The 18268-nt window shown below is 42.7% G+C and overlaps 4 protein-coding genes across 11 annotated transcripts in view; all 4 read left to right on the top strand.

Moving 5' to 3' along the window:
• shisa8b (shisa family member 8b) overlaps window positions 1–3366 on the top strand; it is a 30315-nt gene extending 26949 nt beyond the window's left edge. For all 6 annotated transcript variants that reach the window (XM_088285075.1, XM_088285080.1, XM_088285076.1 and 3 more), the window contains one exon: window positions 543–3366. In XM_088285075.1, the coding sequence (XP_088141201.1) occupies window positions 543–1078 (536 nt within the window). In that variant the 3' untranslated portion in view covers window positions 1079–3366. The remainder of the gene's footprint in view (window positions 1–542) is intronic.
• Window positions 3367–4149: 783 nt separating this feature from the next.
• xrcc6 (X-ray repair cross complementing 6) lies at window positions 4150–8183 on the top strand. Of its 2 annotated transcripts, none has more exons than XM_088285129.1 (13): window positions 4150–4274; window positions 4570–4651; window positions 4797–4909; window positions 4991–5132; window positions 5452–5703; window positions 5774–5960; window positions 6046–6232; window positions 6301–6469; window positions 6728–6889; window positions 6970–7099; window positions 7289–7389; window positions 7460–7576; window positions 7698–8183. In XM_088285129.1, exons 2-13 carry the CDS (start codon window positions 4579–4581, stop codon window positions 7895–7897), a joined length of 1833 nt encoding a protein of 610 aa, XP_088141255.1. In that variant the 5' UTR covers window positions 4150–4274; window positions 4570–4578; the 3' UTR covers window positions 7898–8183. The 2 variants fall into 2 exon arrangements, with proteins under 2 accessions (XP_088141255.1, XP_088141256.1); XM_088285130.1 differs by having other exon boundaries at window positions 7701–8183.
• Window positions 8184–8276: 93 nt separating this feature from the next.
• LOC148317264 (GTPase IMAP family member 1-like) lies at window positions 8277–12040 on the top strand. The gene is made up of 8 exons (XM_088285131.1): window positions 8277–8441; window positions 8530–8615; window positions 8866–8943; window positions 9412–9462; window positions 9535–9585; window positions 9677–9727; window positions 9814–9864; window positions 10413–12040. Exons 2-8 carry the CDS (start codon window positions 8570–8572, stop codon window positions 11147–11149), a joined length of 1065 nt encoding a protein of 354 aa, XP_088141257.1. The 5' UTR covers window positions 8277–8441; window positions 8530–8569; the 3' UTR covers window positions 11150–12040.
• A 1069-nt stretch (window positions 12041–13109) lies between these two features.
• Window positions 13110–17170, top strand: josd1 (Josephin domain containing 1). 2 transcript variants are annotated; one of them, XM_088285239.1, is made up of 6 exons: window positions 13110–13303; window positions 13761–14430; window positions 14504–14632; window positions 16254–16448; window positions 16610–16758; window positions 17009–17112. In XM_088285239.1, exons 2-5 carry the CDS (start codon window positions 14099–14101, stop codon window positions 16707–16709), a joined length of 756 nt encoding a protein of 251 aa, XP_088141365.1. In that variant the 5' UTR covers window positions 13110–13303; window positions 13761–14098; the 3' UTR covers window positions 16710–16758; window positions 17009–17112. The 2 variants fall into 2 exon arrangements, with proteins under 2 accessions (XP_088141365.1, XP_088141366.1); XM_088285240.1 differs by lacking the exon at window positions 16610–16758 and having other exon boundaries at window positions 17009–17170.
• Window positions 17171–18268: the final 1098 nt, after the last annotated feature.

The raw sequence follows: 18268 nt of genomic DNA on the forward strand, positions 1-18268 counted from the left end.
GCCGAGATGTGCATCGGACTGTGACAAATTGAAAATGACTCTCAAGTAGAAATGAATCTGAAAGTGACCAAATGTTACATGAGGTTGTGTGAGCGCTCCTGAGGCAGTATTGCAAGCTGGTTTTGCAAATTTGATCAGAATTCAGTAAAACAACCAAGTTCACGCTTAAAGGGGAAGTCAACCCCCCCCCCCATAAATTATTGGCAATAAAATCTTCTATGTGTCTCAATTGTCGAAACAAACATTCTGATTAATATCGTATTTGTGGAATATGAGTTAAGCAGCAAAATCCAGTTTTTAGCAATCTCGGGGCGGCCATTTTGTCACTTCTGCTGCCTGAAAACAACATCCCAGTTGCTCAGGGCTCTGATCACGACCAATCACAGCTCACCTGTTTTCAGAAGTGACAAACCAGACGCCCCAGAGATAGCTAAAATTTGTTGAAAATCGCAATCAGATCATTTTTCAAAATCGTTCAACCCTAAATCCGATCCTAGCTACAACAAGGTCCTCATCTTTATTGCCTTCTCCCTCATTTGCAGCGGAGAGTGCATCTCACAGCTACTACAAGAGCTTTCCGCTCATGGACTTTGCCCACTACCGGGCACCCTCCTTTCAGCCAGTGCCGGAGCAGCCCAAAGAGAGGTCGTACATCCACCAGCACCTCCCGTCGCAATCCAACCTCCACGCTCCGCTTTCCATTGCCATCCCCTCCAGCCATCTGGAGCACTCCCACCTGCCAAAGACCACCACGCACCCACTGCTGTCCAGCTCGGCCTTTAAAGCCTGGGAGCCGGTCGGTCGCCACGTCCAAAGGCAGAGCTCGGCCCCGGGGTCCGGGCCCACGCACGCCTCCCACTGGAGACACGGCTACTCCACCCGTCGGCAACAGAGCATTGAGAACATGCCGGATCTTTTTAGCCAGCCCTGCGGTGGGATGTATGCAGGAGGTGCTGCGGGGGGTGTGCTCGGGCACGGGGTGCATTTCCACATGCAACACCCCTCTCAACCGGCCTACTACCAACACACCAGGCAAAAGAACTACTCCACACACAGTTCGACCGAAGTCACAGTCTGAGCGACGTGGCCTGACGCGGTTTTGCATTCTGAAAGCAGAGTTTGGGATTGGGAGCCCAAGAGGTGTAGGGTGAAGAAAGAATTGGGAGTTTAGAATATATGTCAAACAGAAAAAAAAGATGACTATTGTGTTTTGTTGAAATTGTTGAGGCTAGCTGGGAAGAAATGTAGCAAGGTTACTTGAAAACCACTCAGGCTCCTCCAGACCACCATCACAAATCCTCTGACTGAAACCAACTCAGCATCTTTTAGCACAAAGACCTAGAGCTCGAGCTGTTTTATTTATGGTAACTTTTTATGAGGTTTGACACACACACACAAAAAAAAAAAAGAAAGTCATCTTGTTAGAATACCATCAGCTGTGCGGAACACTTTTGTAGATGCTTCACTGAGCCTATTGTCCTTGAAAAAAAAAAAGAAACGCAGTACTTTGCATCTCATTGTCTACCTCTATGCGCAGCTGGCTCCTCCCCCCCAAGTCCCCTCCTTACCCGGTGTACCTTTTCGCTTGGCTCTGGAACGCTCCCATCCTTGCTCGACTATGTAGTGTTTTGCTTTTGGTGCCATCAGGCCAAGCATACAGGGACAGCAGCCCCGGGGTGACATTAACTCAACGGTGAGGACAATGCCACCACCACGTCAACTCCCATCAAGCTCCATCGAAAACCATGCAGGGGGAGAAGAAGAAGAAAGGGAGCTGGGAAGCGCCAGAGGCTTGGACCCTTTAAAAAAAAAGAAGAGAAAGAGAAAGGAGAGAAGAGAAAATAGAAAACAAACTATGTTTTCCTTCCTCGGGGGAAGGAAAGGCAACGAGTCACTGTGAATCTGAGTTTCTCACTAGCGAACTGTCCGGGTGATAACTCGGCGTGCGTGGACCTGTGAGGACACTCCCGTGTTATTTTTGCCACCTTCAGGCACCATCGCAGAGAAATATGTGTCGGCATTTCCAAGCCCGGAGCGTTAAACACTGCCGAAGCCTCGGTAGAAAAAGACACCACGCAGATCCACACGCTGCTGCGGACAAGCAACAGTTGATCTGATTTGTTGGTGAAATTCAGGAAATGCACAAAGATGGGGGGAAATGTTAATAGGACGTGGGCAGCGGAATAAGACAAGAAATCTAAAAAAAAATTTTAAAAAAACAGTAAAAAAATTACCTTACCTTTATAGCTAATCAACCTGCCGATTTATTAACGAAAAAAAATCCTAAGCTCAATCAGACTTGCAAAAAAAATGCGACGATACTTTAATACAAAGAGCAACAAGCAGTCTCCATGGCAACAAGTTTTGTTGTGCCATGTACAATACTTGCTCCATGTAAGTATTTTGAGACTTCCACTCGTAAATCTCAACATCGTATTCTGTAAATGTGTAAAAAAAAAAAAACACCGCTTAACTTCTTGCGTTTTGATTTGAGTTACTCTGCTGTTATTTATTTATCTTTTTTAATGCAATTGATGTTTTATCAAATCTGAACAGTGTTATTAAGTGTCCATACTTTTTTGGTTACTTAATAACTGCTTTATGTCAATTAATGTTTTAATTAATGTTTTTTTTTTAAACATTGCATTTTTGGGGTTGGTGTACTGAGTTGTAAAAAATCTCTTTGCTTTGTGAAACTCGACGTGAAGCTTTGTAAATTTTGTACACAATTAGTTGGAAAAGGGCTTTATGTAGTTTTTATTTCTAAGAATTTATTGTAGTTGATGTCCCAGTCTTACAGAATTTATTTATTTGCATAGTAACGTGAAATATGATGCACAGAGAGCTTTACTTAATGTCCAAGTGAGGTGGTTAAAGTACGCCTTCGGTACTGTATGTCACATTATTCCAGTGGCTGTTATGACAAAAATGCTGCGGCATGATTTAAATATAGCACTAGAAAACCAACCACAAAGTGGACACGTTGTCCAAACAATTGAGTTGTTTTTTTTTTTTTATTGTGTGTGTTACAATCTGGAGAAGCGACAGGGGGCAATGCGCACAAGCGAAAGGCGTACATTATGGAAAATGGAATATGAATTGTTTCTAAAGTACAAAGGGAAATATAATATTTGTAGCATCTCAAACTGTAACTTAAAAAGCTGCAGCAAGTATGGAAATATAATACAAATATGACAACGTGATTACAGCCATGATAAGCAAGTAAACCTAACATGTACCGACCGGTGTAGCAGAAACAAGCAGTATTTATCCAAGCAAAACGAAGCAGTCGTAACAACACTGCTCTTCAAAGAAACTGTACAGTGATAACTTTTTAAAAGAGAATCATTAAAGATTGAAAAACTACTGTGGAGTTTGTTTGTGTCCATGTATCAAAGATATGCTGGGCCTTTCTGACAAATTCACTTCTCCACCATCTTATTAATAATAGCATAAACACAGCAGTGTTGATGGTATTGGTTTATTAATTCCATCAAGTACAAGCGCATAAAGGAATATTTTCTTTGCTGTTTCGCAATACACAAGCAGTTTTATGAAACTTCACAGAGTGGCGCAAGTTCCAAGTGAGAACACATAATGGAAAAGGCGAAGCAAAGGTGCACATACAATAATTGTGTGCACTTTCACCATTACAGTCTACTTGCATTGGGGTCAAGTGTCGTCAGTGGTCAGTCATATGAAGTAGATGGAGTGTCCTTGCTTTATGATTTTTCAATTAAAAAGACATGATGGAAATGTCAGGAATTGTTTACAGATCCTCCATCACAGCGGCTAGCTCGGCCTTTACACTCACATTTTAAATTAAACAAATTTTAAACAAATCTACTGTCTAACATTTGACCAGAGGGGAAAATACAAGCTTCACAAGAAAGGCGCTTGTCAGAAATGAACCTAGTGAGTTTACACTGCCACCTTGTGGCTTTTTCTCATATTACAGGAACTTTAACAGCTGAAGTTGCCGTTTTTCCTGATGTTATGTTTGTATAGTACAAAACATTGAAAGAAACCTTTGCTGAAACTTTTACAGTTTGTTAAAAAAATATATACACTGAATTAAGCGCCTTTAAAATAAATCTGACTTCCTGAAACACCAGACGATAACACGACCCCGCCTGTTGCAATATGATTGGCTGATTTCTTGGTTGGACAAAATCTAACCAATCAATGACGAGGCGCGAGCTCTACGCACAACTCGTCAAGTTGATAGTTGGGGCTCCTTGGACTCATTGCTTCAAACCTGAACAAGGAAATCGGTAAGTGACTTTAATGTATAACATAATTATTGTAATGAAGAAACTAAGTTTCAAGCTGTATAGTTTTTGTGTGAAAGTAGACTGAGTCCGCATCGCAACCATGCCAATAAAGCGTGGCTAATCAGAAGCTAAGCTAGCATACTCGGTAGTGCAGGAATAGACATGATCCGTCAGTTGAACGTCACTGGATTAGTTCTAAAGTTCCTTGCACGACCATTATGTTTACGATTTTAGGATACGCTACAATGAGAAACGGTACGAGTTACTCTTTGCCCCCTTCTTTAACATGTGACAGACGTCAACAATGGCAGAGTGGAACGCCTACTTCCGGAATGAGGATGACGGCGATGCACAGGAGGAAGGAGAGCAACTAGAAGGTGTGATATAGAATGTACAGTCCATCTTTGCAGTTGACGACTTGAATTTTGCTGTTTTGTGCGTTTTAGAATGCATCCCTTGCATGTTTGCTGCATGCTGATAAACTAACAAATGTTTTCGCCATACTGCTTGTCTCTCTATCAGGAGATTATAAAGTCACAGGGAGAGACTGTTTAGTTTTCTTGGTGGATGCGTCAAAGGAAATGTTCATCAAAGGAGAAGATGGGGAGCCGTCTAATTTTGACATGACCATGCAAGTAAGTAACCCATCCACACAGCCCGCTTCCATCCTACACATGCAGTATGCCTCAGCCTCACAGATGTTTTGTTTCATGTAGGTCGTGCGCAGCGTCTACACCAGAAAGATCATAAGTAGCCCCGGAGACCTAGTAGCGTTGGTTTTTTATGGCACCAAGCAGAGCCAAGACCCAACCAACTCTTTCAAACACGTCTACGTCTACCACAACCTGAGCGAACTTGGTGAGACATTCCTTGAGCTCGAAAACATTTGTGCCTTAGTATTGTATTACTACCGGTTCCGATTTTGAGGCAGATGTGCTGCCAATGCCAATGGAAAAAGTTAGTTTTATTTATCTCACCTTTTAAATAATGCAAGATAATGTTTTAATAATTGTATTTAGTAAGTTTCAGCACCTGTCTACTGCAGTGTCATGAATAGAATGTCCTTTTGTGTGTATTGATTTGTATTGTATTATTGTATATTTTCTTTTTGAACAGCAACATTACATGCATTCAAGATTGTACTGACTCCTATCGCTCATCTCCCTGTACATCCAAGGTGCAAAGCGAGTGCAGCAGGTGGACGCACTACGGGGGGAAAAGGGTGCCCTGTTGGCAGCAGAAACAATGGGCAGTGACGAAACATCATTGTGCGACGCCCTGTGGTGTTGTGCCAATCTATACCGAGACTGCAAGCTGCGGCTGGGGCACAAACGCCTCTTCATCTTCACTTGCAGGGATCAACCGCACGGGGGTGACAGTGTCAAAGATCGACAGGCTCGCACACAAGCTAGTGACCTCAGAGAAACCGGTGAGTCCCGAGTGTGTGGAAAACCGAATAATTGCCCCATCATATGACAATTTTTTTGCTGATGTTTCAGGTGTCGTCATAGAGCTAATGCACTTGATGAAAGCGGGCGGTTTCGACGTCTCCCTCTTCTACCGTGACGTCGTGAGTCCGCCGGAGGACGAGAGTGAGCTGGGCTTGCAGCATGAGCCTTGTGTAAAACTGGAAGACCTCCAGAGGAGGGTTCGAGCTAAAGAGCAAAAAAAGCGAACGTTGGCCAAGTAGGTTTTCGGTTCACACTCCACACTTTGCGCTTCATCTTTGTGTCTTTCCTTCATCTTCCGGACCCTTTTTGCTTATCTTTAGGCTCAATCTGTGTCTCGGTGAAGGTGTGAACGTCGCAGTGGGAATCTACGCCGTTGCAGTGACCGCTCGGAAACCAAGCGCCATCAGGCTGTACAGGGAAAGTAATGAGCCCATCCGCAGCAAAACTCGCACCTTCCACACCCAAACAGGAAGCCTGCTGCTGCCCAGTGAGATAAAGAAAGCTCAGGTACGAACACAGCTTATTGAAATCAACAACATAAACATTTTGAACCAATACCCTCTTCCCTGTTGCAGGTGTACGGGAACAAGCAGATCGTGATGGAGAAAGACGAGGTGGACGCCATCAAAAAGTTTGATGATCCCGGATTGTTTTTGATCGGATTCAAAGCGATGGAAAAGCTCAAAGTGCACCACCACATTCGTCCGGCTGTCTTCATCTATCCCGAGGAGGGCGAGGTGAAAGGTAACGACCGATGTTAATTAATTATACGGTTATTATTTATTTGTGGTAAGTCACGAGTCAATCGGAAGATTCATAATAAATAATTCTGTTCAATAACAATGGAAGCTGTTTTTTTCAAATTCATATTTATAATAAGGCTGAACAATTTAGAAAATGATGGTGGTTTCCACTACCGAGCGAACTGGTGCACTTTGTGATGTCGATTTGTGAACATGCTTGCAGACATCAAGTTCTTATAAAAATGATTTTCCTCACCAGGAAGCTCCTGTCTCTTCTCAGCGCTTTTGACCAAGTGCCTCGAGAAGAACGTCTTTGCTGTGTGCCGCTGCATTTCCCGCAGAAACTACCCACCTCGATTTGTTGCCTTGGTGCCTCAGCAGGAGGACGTGGACGAGGGGAAGCTACAAATCACGCCACCCGGTACTGCGCTGCCGGTGTCAATGAGAGCAAGCGGGCAATCGATGCCAATCATCATCCTCATCATTTTCACATTTCAACAGGTTTTAATGTCATTTACCTGCCGTATGCTGATGATTTGCGCAATCTGGATCCCCCGCAGACTCCGTGCGCTTCCCCAACGCAGGTGGACAAGATGAGGGAGATTGTCCATAAGTTGCGCTTTAAGTACCGGTACGGATTTTGTCGAAAAAGGTCATCTCTAATGAGTTGGGTTGTGTTATGGGAGCTTGTATGTAACGTTTTGGTCCTCAATTATTTGCCATCACAGTGATTATCTTTAAAAATATATTTTTTTTTAAATGCATTTTTTTCATACTGCTCTTTGTGTGTGTTTTCACCATCCTTTAAAACATCATGCAGGAGTGAGGCATTTGAGAATCCCGTCATCCAGCAACACTACCGAAACCTGGAGGCCTTGGCTCTCGACATGATGGCTCCAGACGACATAGAAGACCTCATCAGTAAGACTAAGCCACACCAAATTGGTCGTTTATCAAGCCGTCATCTCATTTCTTTTGTTGTGTTTTTCAGTGCCAAAGGTGGACCAGATTGACCGCCGTCTGGGTCCTCTGGTCCAGGAGTTTAAAGATCTTGTCTACCCTGCAGACTACAACCCGGATAGCAAACCAGCCGCCAAGCGCAAAGCAGGTCAGCAATGATGTCAAGCGAGAAAAAAAAAAAAAAAAAAAAGGTCCTGTTGTTTTGTGCTGAGATCTGCATGTAGCACGGAATTCCTTTTTATTTCATTGTCGACTCTCGCGACTTGAAGCAGATGCCGGCGGCACAGCGGAGAAGAAGCCCAAAGTGGAGGTGTCGGAAGATGAGCTGAAAGCGCACATACAGAACGGCACTCTGGGAAAGATGACTGTGCCGCTACTCAAGGAGGCCTGCAAGCAGTTTGGCATCCGGACCACTGGCACCAAGAAGCAGGACCTGATGGATGCTCTGATTGATAAAATGTCCACATGAGGCTCTCGTGACTAACTGTGCTCATTTTCAGTTCAGTCAGTTCTGCTCGATTGCAGCTGCAAACATACTTTGGAGGCATGTGACCAATCGTTTCAGATGACTGGAAATTGGTTTCCAGGGGTCGTTAAAACGCCCTTATTTGCTTGCTGGGACTCGTCATGCTGGAATCTTACTGTTAATATCAGCATGTTCATGCCACAGTAACGTATATATATTTTTTTTAAATCTGCATCATGCGATCTTAATGACTTCCTGACCGTTTGCAAAAATAAACATTTGTATTACTCCTCATCTCGATGATTCAAACTGCAGCACCTTACATCATTGCAACATTTCCAGTTCTACTTGTCTCACGAAGGTGTGTGAAATGAAAGAAAGGCTGCCGTGTGAGAAGCATACCGCCGCATTGTTTGCTGCTTGCGCGAGTGTGTGTGTATGCGTGTGTGTGTCCTAGTTGGGGGCAGGCAAAGAAGAGATCACAGTCAAAGTGTGATCAAAGTTTAACTTACTAAAAGGAGAGAGAGGAGGTCAATCTTTTTTTTAGGTAAAAACAGACGTTTCAACTCTTGTTTTCAATCTGCTTGTTAATCTTTTGAAATGAATGTTTAACTTCACACTGGGTGTGCTTTCAGACTCGAGTGGCGCTGTGTACAAGGGTCAGCAATCTGAGAAATGGATTGCAAATGCGAAACCGGCAACACTGAGAATGCGGTTTCAGGTAGGATGCTAATGTATCGCTGAACGCACTTTGTGAGTAAAGGTATCAGGACACTTGTTCTGCAGGAAGTGAAAACAGAAGGAAATGTGAAGTTGGTCACAATCCTTGTAGCTAAACTAGCTTCAAGTGTTCTGGAACGAGGTTCTTTTAGAATGTGTTTGTGGGGATGTGTATCCATTTATCTAGGGAAAAAAAAACGTGTAAGGTCATGCTCATGATACAATTAAATTTTCTTGACTTCTTTTTTCAGGCTGGTGGCTGAGCAGCAGCAATGCCCAGATGGGAACTTACACCGTGGTGGGGTATCTTCTGTACAGATTCTCACAGAGTCAGTCACACGATGACACGTCGGTTATCTTAAAGATTCCCTGCCAAATAAATTGCACTGAGAGCCATGCGATTATCGAGCGACATTGAGAAACTGAAAACGTTTGCAATAATCAATCCTATTGTTTAAAGTTGACCCTGAATTGCAGTGCAGTTCGATGTATTGATTAGTCAGTATCTTAGAAGAATTAGTAAACCATGCACACACCTTTCATTCTTTTCATCGGACATAAATGACACAAAATAGCCAATAGGCCCTTAAGTGTTAATGTCTAAACAGTTGGCAACAAAAGTGAGAACACCCCTCAGTGAAAATGTCATCAAATACACCAACAAGACAAATCTGGGAATTTGGGGTGCTTCTGTGAAAGTGGGGACAACCTGATTTGTAATCTTTTAGCATTATGTACTTTGAAAGCGTTTTGGCAAGTTGATGCAATGTTTTCATCGCTGTATTGTCCTCCCGCAGCCCTTCCCGCGCTGATCCGATGGCCGATTCGTTTCTTCTGTTCTGTAACTGGTGAGTTTACTCCAGATGACTCTTGTGCTCTACTTTTACGACCCCATTCAGAACTGTACGTGCTGTCTTTAGGTCTGTCAGCCCTTTGGGCCTGGGTGAGCCGCATTGTGGGGACCCTCCGAGGTGCAAAATGCAAAAATAATCTCGGATTAAAAACCCATTATGGCGAACAGCAGTCACATTCACAACGTGTCCTCTACGTTTTGTCTCGTAGGAATTCAGAGTCTGTGTAAATGTCTGTCTCGAATTTGGAAGTTTATCAAAGGTAATGACAATTTATTTTCATTTCCAGGCTACTGCTCCCTGGCGGTGGTAATAACCAAAATAATGTGTTTGTTAATCCCCCGTTAGCATTGTGCGGCAAATTCCATTGGACGCTTCCTATCATCAGAACCATCACAGGTCAGTTGTTGTTCTTTGTAACTTGACTTATCTGCTTTATCTACTTTAATGCTGACAATTACAACAGCATACAAAAACGTAATCTTTTTTTTATTCACATTCCAACAAATGCCGCGTGGGCTCTTGGGGTCAGTGTCCCTTTAAATCCACTAGATGGTGCTGTAGAGACAAAAAAGATTGTCGGCTTTTCTTACAGAGCGGGGAATCAATCTGAATTTATATAATACGATTTTTGTATCAAATAAATTAGTATTTATTACGAAAGCCATTTTCCAAATGGGACAGTCAAATCCAAAATGAGAATGCTCGCTAGGAGTTACAGTCGTCCAAAACTCATGCACAAACACTCTGATGTCACTCACTTAGCCACTCCCCTTAGGGGCACAAATACGACACTACATTTGCTGCTGTGAGTCAGCTTGTCCCAACACACAGTAATTACACCAGTTTATGCCTTCACCTTGTGTTTGATTATTTTATTTTTTCATACAATACAGTACTATTTTTGCCATGTGTACTAAACAATGGTGGTGTTGTTGCCTCTACAGGCTCCAGTGAAGGGTATTTAGAAATTGAGAGCCTGAGACTGAACCTCTCAAGCCCCTTAAAAGCAGGCCTTAGACTGATTGTGGTGGGCCCGGCTGGTGGAGGACGCACATCAGTGGTCAACACTTTGTTGGACTGCTGGGCAGAAGAACCAGAAGAGCCTCTCATAAAGAGCACCATGGAAAGGGCCATAGTGGACGGTAGAGAATTTAGCGTGATCGACACGCCGGATCTATTGGGTGCGTCGTTGGGGAAAATGACTCGAGCCAAAGAAGCTCTGAGGAGCATTCAGCTTGCAGCTCCCGGTCCTCACGCCATCCTGCTGGTAATGCAGGCGCCACGCTCCAGCAAAGGGGCACCACAGGAAGCTATGCAAGCGATCCAGGCTACACTGGAACTGTTTGGAGATGACATCCGAGGGCACATTATCCCCGTGCTCACCCACGCCGACCAGCTAGGTCGACGGCACACCTTGGAGCGGCTGCTGGATACCGACACCAGCGGAGTGAACAGAATGACGTCTCTATGCGGTCAGAGGCCTGAGCTGCTGGACACCAGGCCGGGTCGCACCCTGGAGGAGCAGAAGGTGACACGCGGGTTGTTGGTGGGGCGTGTCCTAGAGCTCAAGGGGATCAGGGGACATTTTGTCCATGAGCTGCAGACGAAAGAGGAACGGGTTAGAGAGGAGCTGCTGGCTGACATGACCTCTGCACTTGGCAGAAAATTGGAACACATGTAGATAATGTGTAATTGTTACAAAATCATTCAAATCAACTATAATAGGGACTGCCAGCACCAATATATTACCTCTGTATGTTTTTATGGATTCAGTGATGGAGTGATAGATGTACATATTTACGTACACACTGTCATACACATCAGAGTGGTATAAGTCATATTTGTTGGTGAGGTTAAAAAAATGGTGAAATATAAAATACAAAAAAAATTATTATACATAAGCATATATGTATCGAATGTATATTGTGATTGTACATGTATTTATGTATCCTGTACTTTTTTTTAAATTGTATGTATTAAAATAATTGTGGCACATTTAATTCAATCATAGAATTAATTTAACTATAGTTAACCTGTAGAATTAATTAAATGGTTGACTTGTTTTTTTTTAAAACTTGTGATTTCACTGTTTGCGAATTGATCTTCACGCATTATTCACATTTAATTGAATTATGCAGAATTAATGTAACTATTAAAACCGGAAGTCACTTAACTAATTATTTAATGAAATGAAAAAATAAAACAAAATGCATTCAAAATGCAGCTGTGATGCATGGTTAAGTGATTATTATTCAAATTGTACAAAAATGAATGCATTTTCAGTGCCCTTCGATCTGCAATTTAAAATGCAAGAAGTTTACCCCACAAAATCCACAGCTTGTGCTCTTTTTTTATTATTGTTTTTGCTCTCTGCATGACATTGTCTTTTGAGCTGGCTGAAGAGTGGGAAAGATGTGTCATGTTGGAGATTACATTCCAACAGTTTCACACCACATTGCGATGATGATTAGCTACACAGAGGCCGTGCTATGTGCAGTGGGAAACAAGAGAAGGGTTGGTTGTGGAAGGACAGCTGAAATGCCACTTTGAGGTTACATATTCACATGATGCTTTTTTTTGCCAGGCTGAACTTTTGGAAAGTCACTTGTGATGGTCAATTGGAAAACAACATCCAAAAATATCTGAATAAAAGATAAGATAATGTTATTCTTTGACAATTCCAGCATTTTTGTCACAATAACATGAGTGCAGATGCTTTTTCTAAATTCAGTGTGAATAGTACAACCAGTTGGGAATAGACGGATTCAAATCAGATAAATAAATAAACGTACCCTTAAATAATTAAATGAAAGTGTCATCAAATGTTTCATTTATTAATTATGTGTGTAATTAAATAATTCAATCTATTTATCTGTCAACCTCGTCCATCAAAGTTAGTAGGTGGGGCTAAACGCTGACTAACTCGAATCCTGTTTAATCCACTGCTTTGGTCTGAATTGGTTGGAAACATGGCGGCTACGATGATGGAGGACTTTCATGAGCTACCTTGATTGAGCAGTCGATGCTTGTATTTGGTTGTTTTGCTTGAGTATTCAAAACAATGTAAAGGTGAATGGCGTCACTCAGTCTATCGGAATATTTTCACTAAACGCTCGGTTGGCATCGATCCATTATTCTGGAATTGATTTGCCTTGACTTGATAAGCAGCGAAACTCTTCAGGTGTTAGGACCTGCCCACCTACATATAATAATTGTTAATTTAATTAATTAATGACACATTGATTTATTTATTTCCAATTAGTGACACTTTAATTATTTAATTAATTATCAGATTTTTTTAATTCCGTATTTAATGAATGGAACAATGAATTACAATTTTAACTGAAACATTTCATGGTGTATTTATTTATTTAATTTTGGCACTTGCCAGTCCTCCATATTTTCTCCACAGATACAATTCAGCTTTAGGGCACAGATGCTTAACTTTCTCAGAAATGACAACGTGTATTTTTGGCCATGTGTTCTGTATCGTGAATAGTTTTTGGCACACAATGAATACACAGAAGACTTTGTGGATAACGACTTTGATTGCGTCACGGCATTGAAACAATAAGGTGGAAAGGTGTGGTTCGGCTCGACTCGCTCCCTTTTTCTTTCCTCCCTCGGCTGAGTGACGCACGCAGTCGCGGCAACATGGAGCCTGATTGACGCCAGTGCGCATGCGCCCGGACAGACGCAGCCACCGCCGAGTCGCCACTTGGTCAAAAGTGACAAAAGACAAAGGAGCCAACTGCCTTGAGAAAAACAACAGAGTCCGTTTTTAGCCCTCAAAGCTGTGTGCGATAGTCGGCCGCATGTGGACACAAGAGGTTCGGTAAGTTGTCGCCGCCCGATTAAGAAGTTACTAAACGTAAAAAAAGAGAGAGCGAGGCAGAGAGAGAGAGAGAGAGAGAGAGGAGGCGCTAGGGGTTGTTTGCTCGAGACAACATTGTCGCGTCGCGCAGGCACAAGACAAGCTGATCTGTCATTGCTGCGGCTTGGCTCCAATCTGGTATCGTGTATGTTTTGGAGGTTAATTAGCGGTTTTGTGCGTGGCAGAAGACCAGTCATGTGTGTGTGTTTGGGCTTCTTCGCGTGCCTGTTGTGTTGTCGCTAGCTAACCGAGCAGCCAGCTTCCTCCAAAGCTGCTGAAGATGTTTATGTTGTCATGCTTGGATCTGCTGAGCAAAATCGAGTTTGGTGCTCTTTAGAAAGGACGGTCTTTGAAGGCAATTGGGGTTTCCAACTCAAATTGCTTTGTGTGTTTCTTCTTTTTCTTTCCCCAACATCAGCAGTGGGAAGTTTGTCAGGCTGGTGATGGAGCAAAGGACAAAAAAACTCTAAGCTTGAAGAAGCAATCAAGACAAAATCATATCAAAGATGGAGACAGTCGTCACTGTGGAGGAGGCGTAATCTATCTTCCCCTTTTTAGTTCCACTACTTCCCATGCCTTCCAAATTAACCATTCAACACATACTGTGTATCTCTTTAAAGCCGTGAACCCTCACCTCTCCTTCAATCAACCAGAAACGCAAAAGCTCCTCTCGTCCAGGCAGCTGAGCAGTTACCATGACGATGCGTTTCATGATGCAGATGTAGCTGCCTGAAGGTGTGTGGCGAGCGAGGTGGGATGGGTAGCACGCCGTATCCAGGTGGCGAGTGGAAGGGGAAGAGCAAGGGGAGCCTTCAGGAGCTGGGTTGCATGCCCTGGAAGGTCAGCAAGCAGAAATGTGCAGGTGGGCTCGCAAGAGCGGAGGAGCACAAGGGCAGGGATCCGCAGCAGGATATTCCCACCCTTGCTTGCATGCACACGACACCGCAGTTTCCCAGAGCCTCGGAGGGACGTCCCACAATTTATCATGAGAAGCAGCGGCGGGAACTGTGCGCGCTGCACGCGCTCAATAACGTCTTCCAGGATGGGTCAGCCTTCAGCAGGGACACTTTGCAGGAGATCTACCAGAGGTGGGGAGACACAGGTCAACTTGTATCGTCCTCATTTCACATGAAACGTGATCCTCACTTGTCTTGCGTTTAGGCTTTCCCCCAGCACTCTGGTGACGCATCACAAGAAGAGTATGCTGGGAAACGGGAACTACGACGTGAATGTCATCATGGCCGCCTTGCAGACGCGAGGCTTTGAGGCAGTTTGGTGGGATAAAAGGAGGTGAGTGAAGTGACAATTGAAGGAAACTGGCAAAAGATAGCAACATGGCGTTTCTCTGACGCAGATTCAAGAATGTTATTGGCCCTTTTGTGCTCAAGGACCAAAGCTGATTTTTAAAAGCAACAGACGGTAGACATCATTCATACATCGTTAATAGTGAATTGTCAATGAATAAAATCTGTTATAATTATCCAGTCATTTTCTGCATCGATTCCCCTCTTAAACATGTATTCAATTAAAAAAAATCCCCAAATTAACGTGGTTATATATAATATTGTGTTTACTTTTAATGCAATCTACTTTCACTCAAATATTTTTATTAGAAACAAAAATGCTACTCACTTCCATTGAGCAACTTTTATTTGTTTAATGATTAATGTGTTTTACGGGTCACAAGTCTATACATGGCATTTTTATTAATATTATAATAATATTTACTATATTAATATATAGTTTGTGGAATATGGGCTAAGCGGAAAAAATCCACTTTTTGTTTTTTTTGTTTTTTTTGCCATCTCAGGAGGCAGCCATTTTGTCACTTCTGCTGACTGAAAATGACATCACAGGTGCGCAAGGCTCAGTTAATGACTAATTTCTGAAGTCATGATTGGTCGTTAGCTGAGCCCTGCGCAACTATTAACCAGAATGCCGTGTTTCAACTAGTGGGCCTGCATCGAACATTTTCATGTAAAGAAAATTTTTGGGTGGACGTCCCCTTTAATTTATGTTGCAGAAATATTTCATTACTTGTAAAATGTACACATTTCGATTTTATACTTTTGTCTCTGTGACATTCATGCTCTAAGTTACACACCAGCTTCTCAGTACGTTAATATATATATTTATATATATATATATAATTGTTTTTTTTTTGTTTTTTTTTTACTAAGTTCTGGTAACTACTATTCCGCTAAAGTCACAGGATTTCTACTTGTTAAGATAATCGCATTGCGATAATAATATAAATGCTCCATTTTGGCTGGCATTGTCAGAGAAGTCATAATGTCTGCGTTTACTCTTGTGGCTGTACACCTAAAAGTGCTCGTTACAACATTTAAGAAAATAAATAAATAAATAAGCACTTCTCTTAGGAATGCAGCTCGAATAAATCACTGCTAACTGTTTTACCGTGTCAAAAATGCTCGTGGAAAAAGTTGATAAAAGTTTCCTCGTTACCAGTAGCCTAAAGATAACACTGTATTTGTCCTTCCCATTTGTTGCAGTCACTTTACAAGAATCTAAAAGGGAATATTAGGTAATCCCCTCTGGGCTTTAAATTCCCTAATCTGCACAGTCTTGAGTATATTGAGTGGTTTCTGTTTTTTATCATTTTTTTTTTTTAAATCAGGATTCCAACACTAAGCTGCTTCTCTCGGTAACACATTCTCCAAAAAGCCGTATTGTTGTGTGTCTGTCTGAGCCAAAACAGACTGCTGTGACAATAATTAACTCGGTGCCGGTTCATTGTTTCGTCACCGCCATGACAACAAATCAATCAGCCGGCCCAAACATTAGCCGCATCGAATTGAGAGCAAACACAAAGCTCGTGTGTAGTTGGACATGAGATATGATCAAATCCATAAGATTGCAAACGCACAAGTGTCGTCTTTGTTCCACGCAGGGACGTCGGCAGCATCGAGCTGTCCAACGTGACGGGCTTCATTCTCAACGTTCCGTCCAATTTGCGCTGGGGACCTCTGCAGCTGCCGCTCAAACGCCAGCACTGGATCGGAGTCCGAGAGGTGGCGGGGGTCTACTACAACCTGGATTCCAAGCTGCGTGGTCCTCAACACATCGGCAGTCCAGATGAGCTCAGGTGAGCGTCGTTCATTAGACACTAGGCCTTTATTTTCTAAAATATTTGACCAGATTCTAAATGGTTACTGTTTCTCATGAATAAATGGTTCTGGTTGGTCATTTTCCCTCAAGTGGGCTGAACACTGTCGTGTTTTCTTGCAAATCCTGACCACAAACCAGGAAGTTCCTCCGCCAGCAACTGCGAGGGAAGAACTGTGAACTTCTCTTGGTGGTGTCGGAGGAAGTGGAGGCGCGGCAAACGTGGCGCTCCGACAGCTGAGGATTCAGGCGGCCAATCACAGCTGCGCTTGATTGCGATTTATTCACTGGTGGATTTTTTTATTTTTATTTTTTTGTGGGGAGGGGTGGGATTGTTTACAAGCTCAATTGCTGGACTCTCCTGAACGGGTGCAAAGCAATGAAGAACGCAAACACTTTGCAGGGAGGATTAGCAGATGAGCGTTTGTTACTTCAAAGAAGATATTCAATTCCTGCTCTTGCCTTTTTTTTTCTTTTTTTTTTACAACATATCTTGACTATTTTTCAGTCTGTTGTGTTCTGCTGGTTTATTTGTTTTAGGATTCAGATGTCCTAACTCCCAGGAATCCCCTCAAAATGTCGTCCTGTCCGAGTGAACGTTTAGTCGCTGTTCCTTCACCTCTCACCAAAGTGTGCCCTTCTTCACCTTGTCGTGACGACGTCTCGCTCCTCGTTTGCTTCGTCACTCTTTCGCATTACGTGCCACCGATGACAGTGAGTACCGCAAACTGTACATTCTGTGCCGACCAAACACTTTAAGACGGCCACAAAGCCATGCGATGCCCACCAAAGAGGTTTTTTTTTTTTTTTTTTTTTTTTTGGTAGTTGTCGCATCCTTTCAAGCTGTGGTCATCAAATATTGCTACAACAATAATTACTGCGCTTAAATCACAATATCACGATGACAACCTGTTTGAACATTTATTGAATACCCCGTGCTCCAAATACTCGTACTTTCTTTACCCTGATCTGTAAGACCATTCAATGCACGAAAAGAACGACTGTCTTGCGAGGAATATTTTTGATGAAAAACCGACAAGTTTTTTTATTTTTAAATGGTAGCGGTGATGTAAGGAAGACCACCGTTGTTGCTCGTAGCTTTAGTTAAACCTTCAAAGTGGCTGTCAGGTAAATTCAGGAAGTTTTGGAGCAGCTGGTGAGGCAGGCGGCGGATCGAAAATTCAATTCCTATTTATCAGGTGGCGCCTTGTTACACGTTTGGCCTGTTTAGTTGCTGCACTTGTTGGATGATAGCAGAATTTGGATGTCTACTTGTCTTGATGTGGAGCTTTTGTTTTCTCATTGTATTTCGAATGACATCAGGTTGGTGTCTATTTTTTTTTGGGGGGGGGGCAGATAAACCCACAAATTGTCATTTAGAACCTCACTTCAACAGCTCCTTGGCACCAAGGTGCCACCAGCTGGCGCCAAAGCAATACTGTTACTGCGTTACACATCATATAGATGCTGTCGGGCAGACTCTTCACGCGACAAAATCACTATTTTACATGCCTGAAATTAAAAAAAAAAAAATCTTACTTGAGTTACAAATCATTTACTTCGGTGCTATACCTGGTATTGTTATAAGATTGCATTTAGCGGCAACATCAACACAGCCTGACCCCAAAATTCTGTTCAATAGCCTATCTTAAAAAAATAAACAAGTAAATAAATTCATTTATTACGAGGCAAAAGCGGATAACTGTTGTTACTTGATCTTTGCAAATTCAAAGGTCTTCGAGGCATAAATGGTCCTCCATCTGCGTGCACTAACCAGCTATACATTTTTTAAGCAGAACA

Source organism: Idiotropiscis lumnitzeri, chromosome 20 (genome assembly GCF_059441095.1).
Source record: "Idiotropiscis lumnitzeri isolate Australia: NSW breed Sydney's pygmy pipehorse chromosome 20, RoL_Ilum_1.0, whole genome shotgun sequence".
NCBI classification, from domain to species: domain Eukaryota; kingdom Metazoa; phylum Chordata; class Actinopteri; order Syngnathiformes; family Syngnathidae; genus Idiotropiscis; species Idiotropiscis lumnitzeri.

Coding starts and splice junctions, on each gene's coding strand:
- LOC148317264 (XM_088285131.1), top strand. CDS start 8,570: ATGGATTGCAAATGCGAAACCGGCAACACTGAGAATGCGGTTTCAG. Junction 9,728..9,813: donor AATTTGGAAGTTTATCAAAG/GTAATGACAATT, acceptor ATCCCCCGTTAG/CATTGTGCGGCAAATTCCAT. Junction 9,865..10,412: donor TATCATCAGAACCATCACAG/GTCAGTTGTTGT, acceptor TTGCCTCTACAG/GCTCCAGTGAAGGGTATTTA.
- xrcc6 (XM_088285129.1), top strand. CDS start 4,579: ATGGCAGAGTGGAACGCCTACTTCCGGAATGAGGATGACGGCGATGCA. Junction 5,133..5,451: donor CCACAACCTGAGCGAACTTG/GTGAGACATTCC, acceptor TGTACATCCAAG/GTGCAAAGCGAGTGCAGCAG. Junction 7,577..7,697: donor AGCCGCCAAGCGCAAAGCAG/GTCAGCAATGAT, acceptor CGCGACTTGAAG/CAGATGCCGGCGGCACAGCG.
- josd1 (XM_088285239.1), top strand. CDS start 14,099: ATGGGTAGCACGCCGTATCCAGGTGGCGAGTGGAAGGGGAAGAGCAAG. Junction 14,431..14,503: donor TTGCAGGAGATCTACCAGAG/GTGGGGAGACAC, acceptor TCTTGCGTTTAG/GCTTTCCCCCAGCACTCTGG. Junction 14,633..16,253: donor GTTTGGTGGGATAAAAGGAG/GTGAGTGAAGTG, acceptor TGTTCCACGCAG/GGACGTCGGCAGCATCGAGC.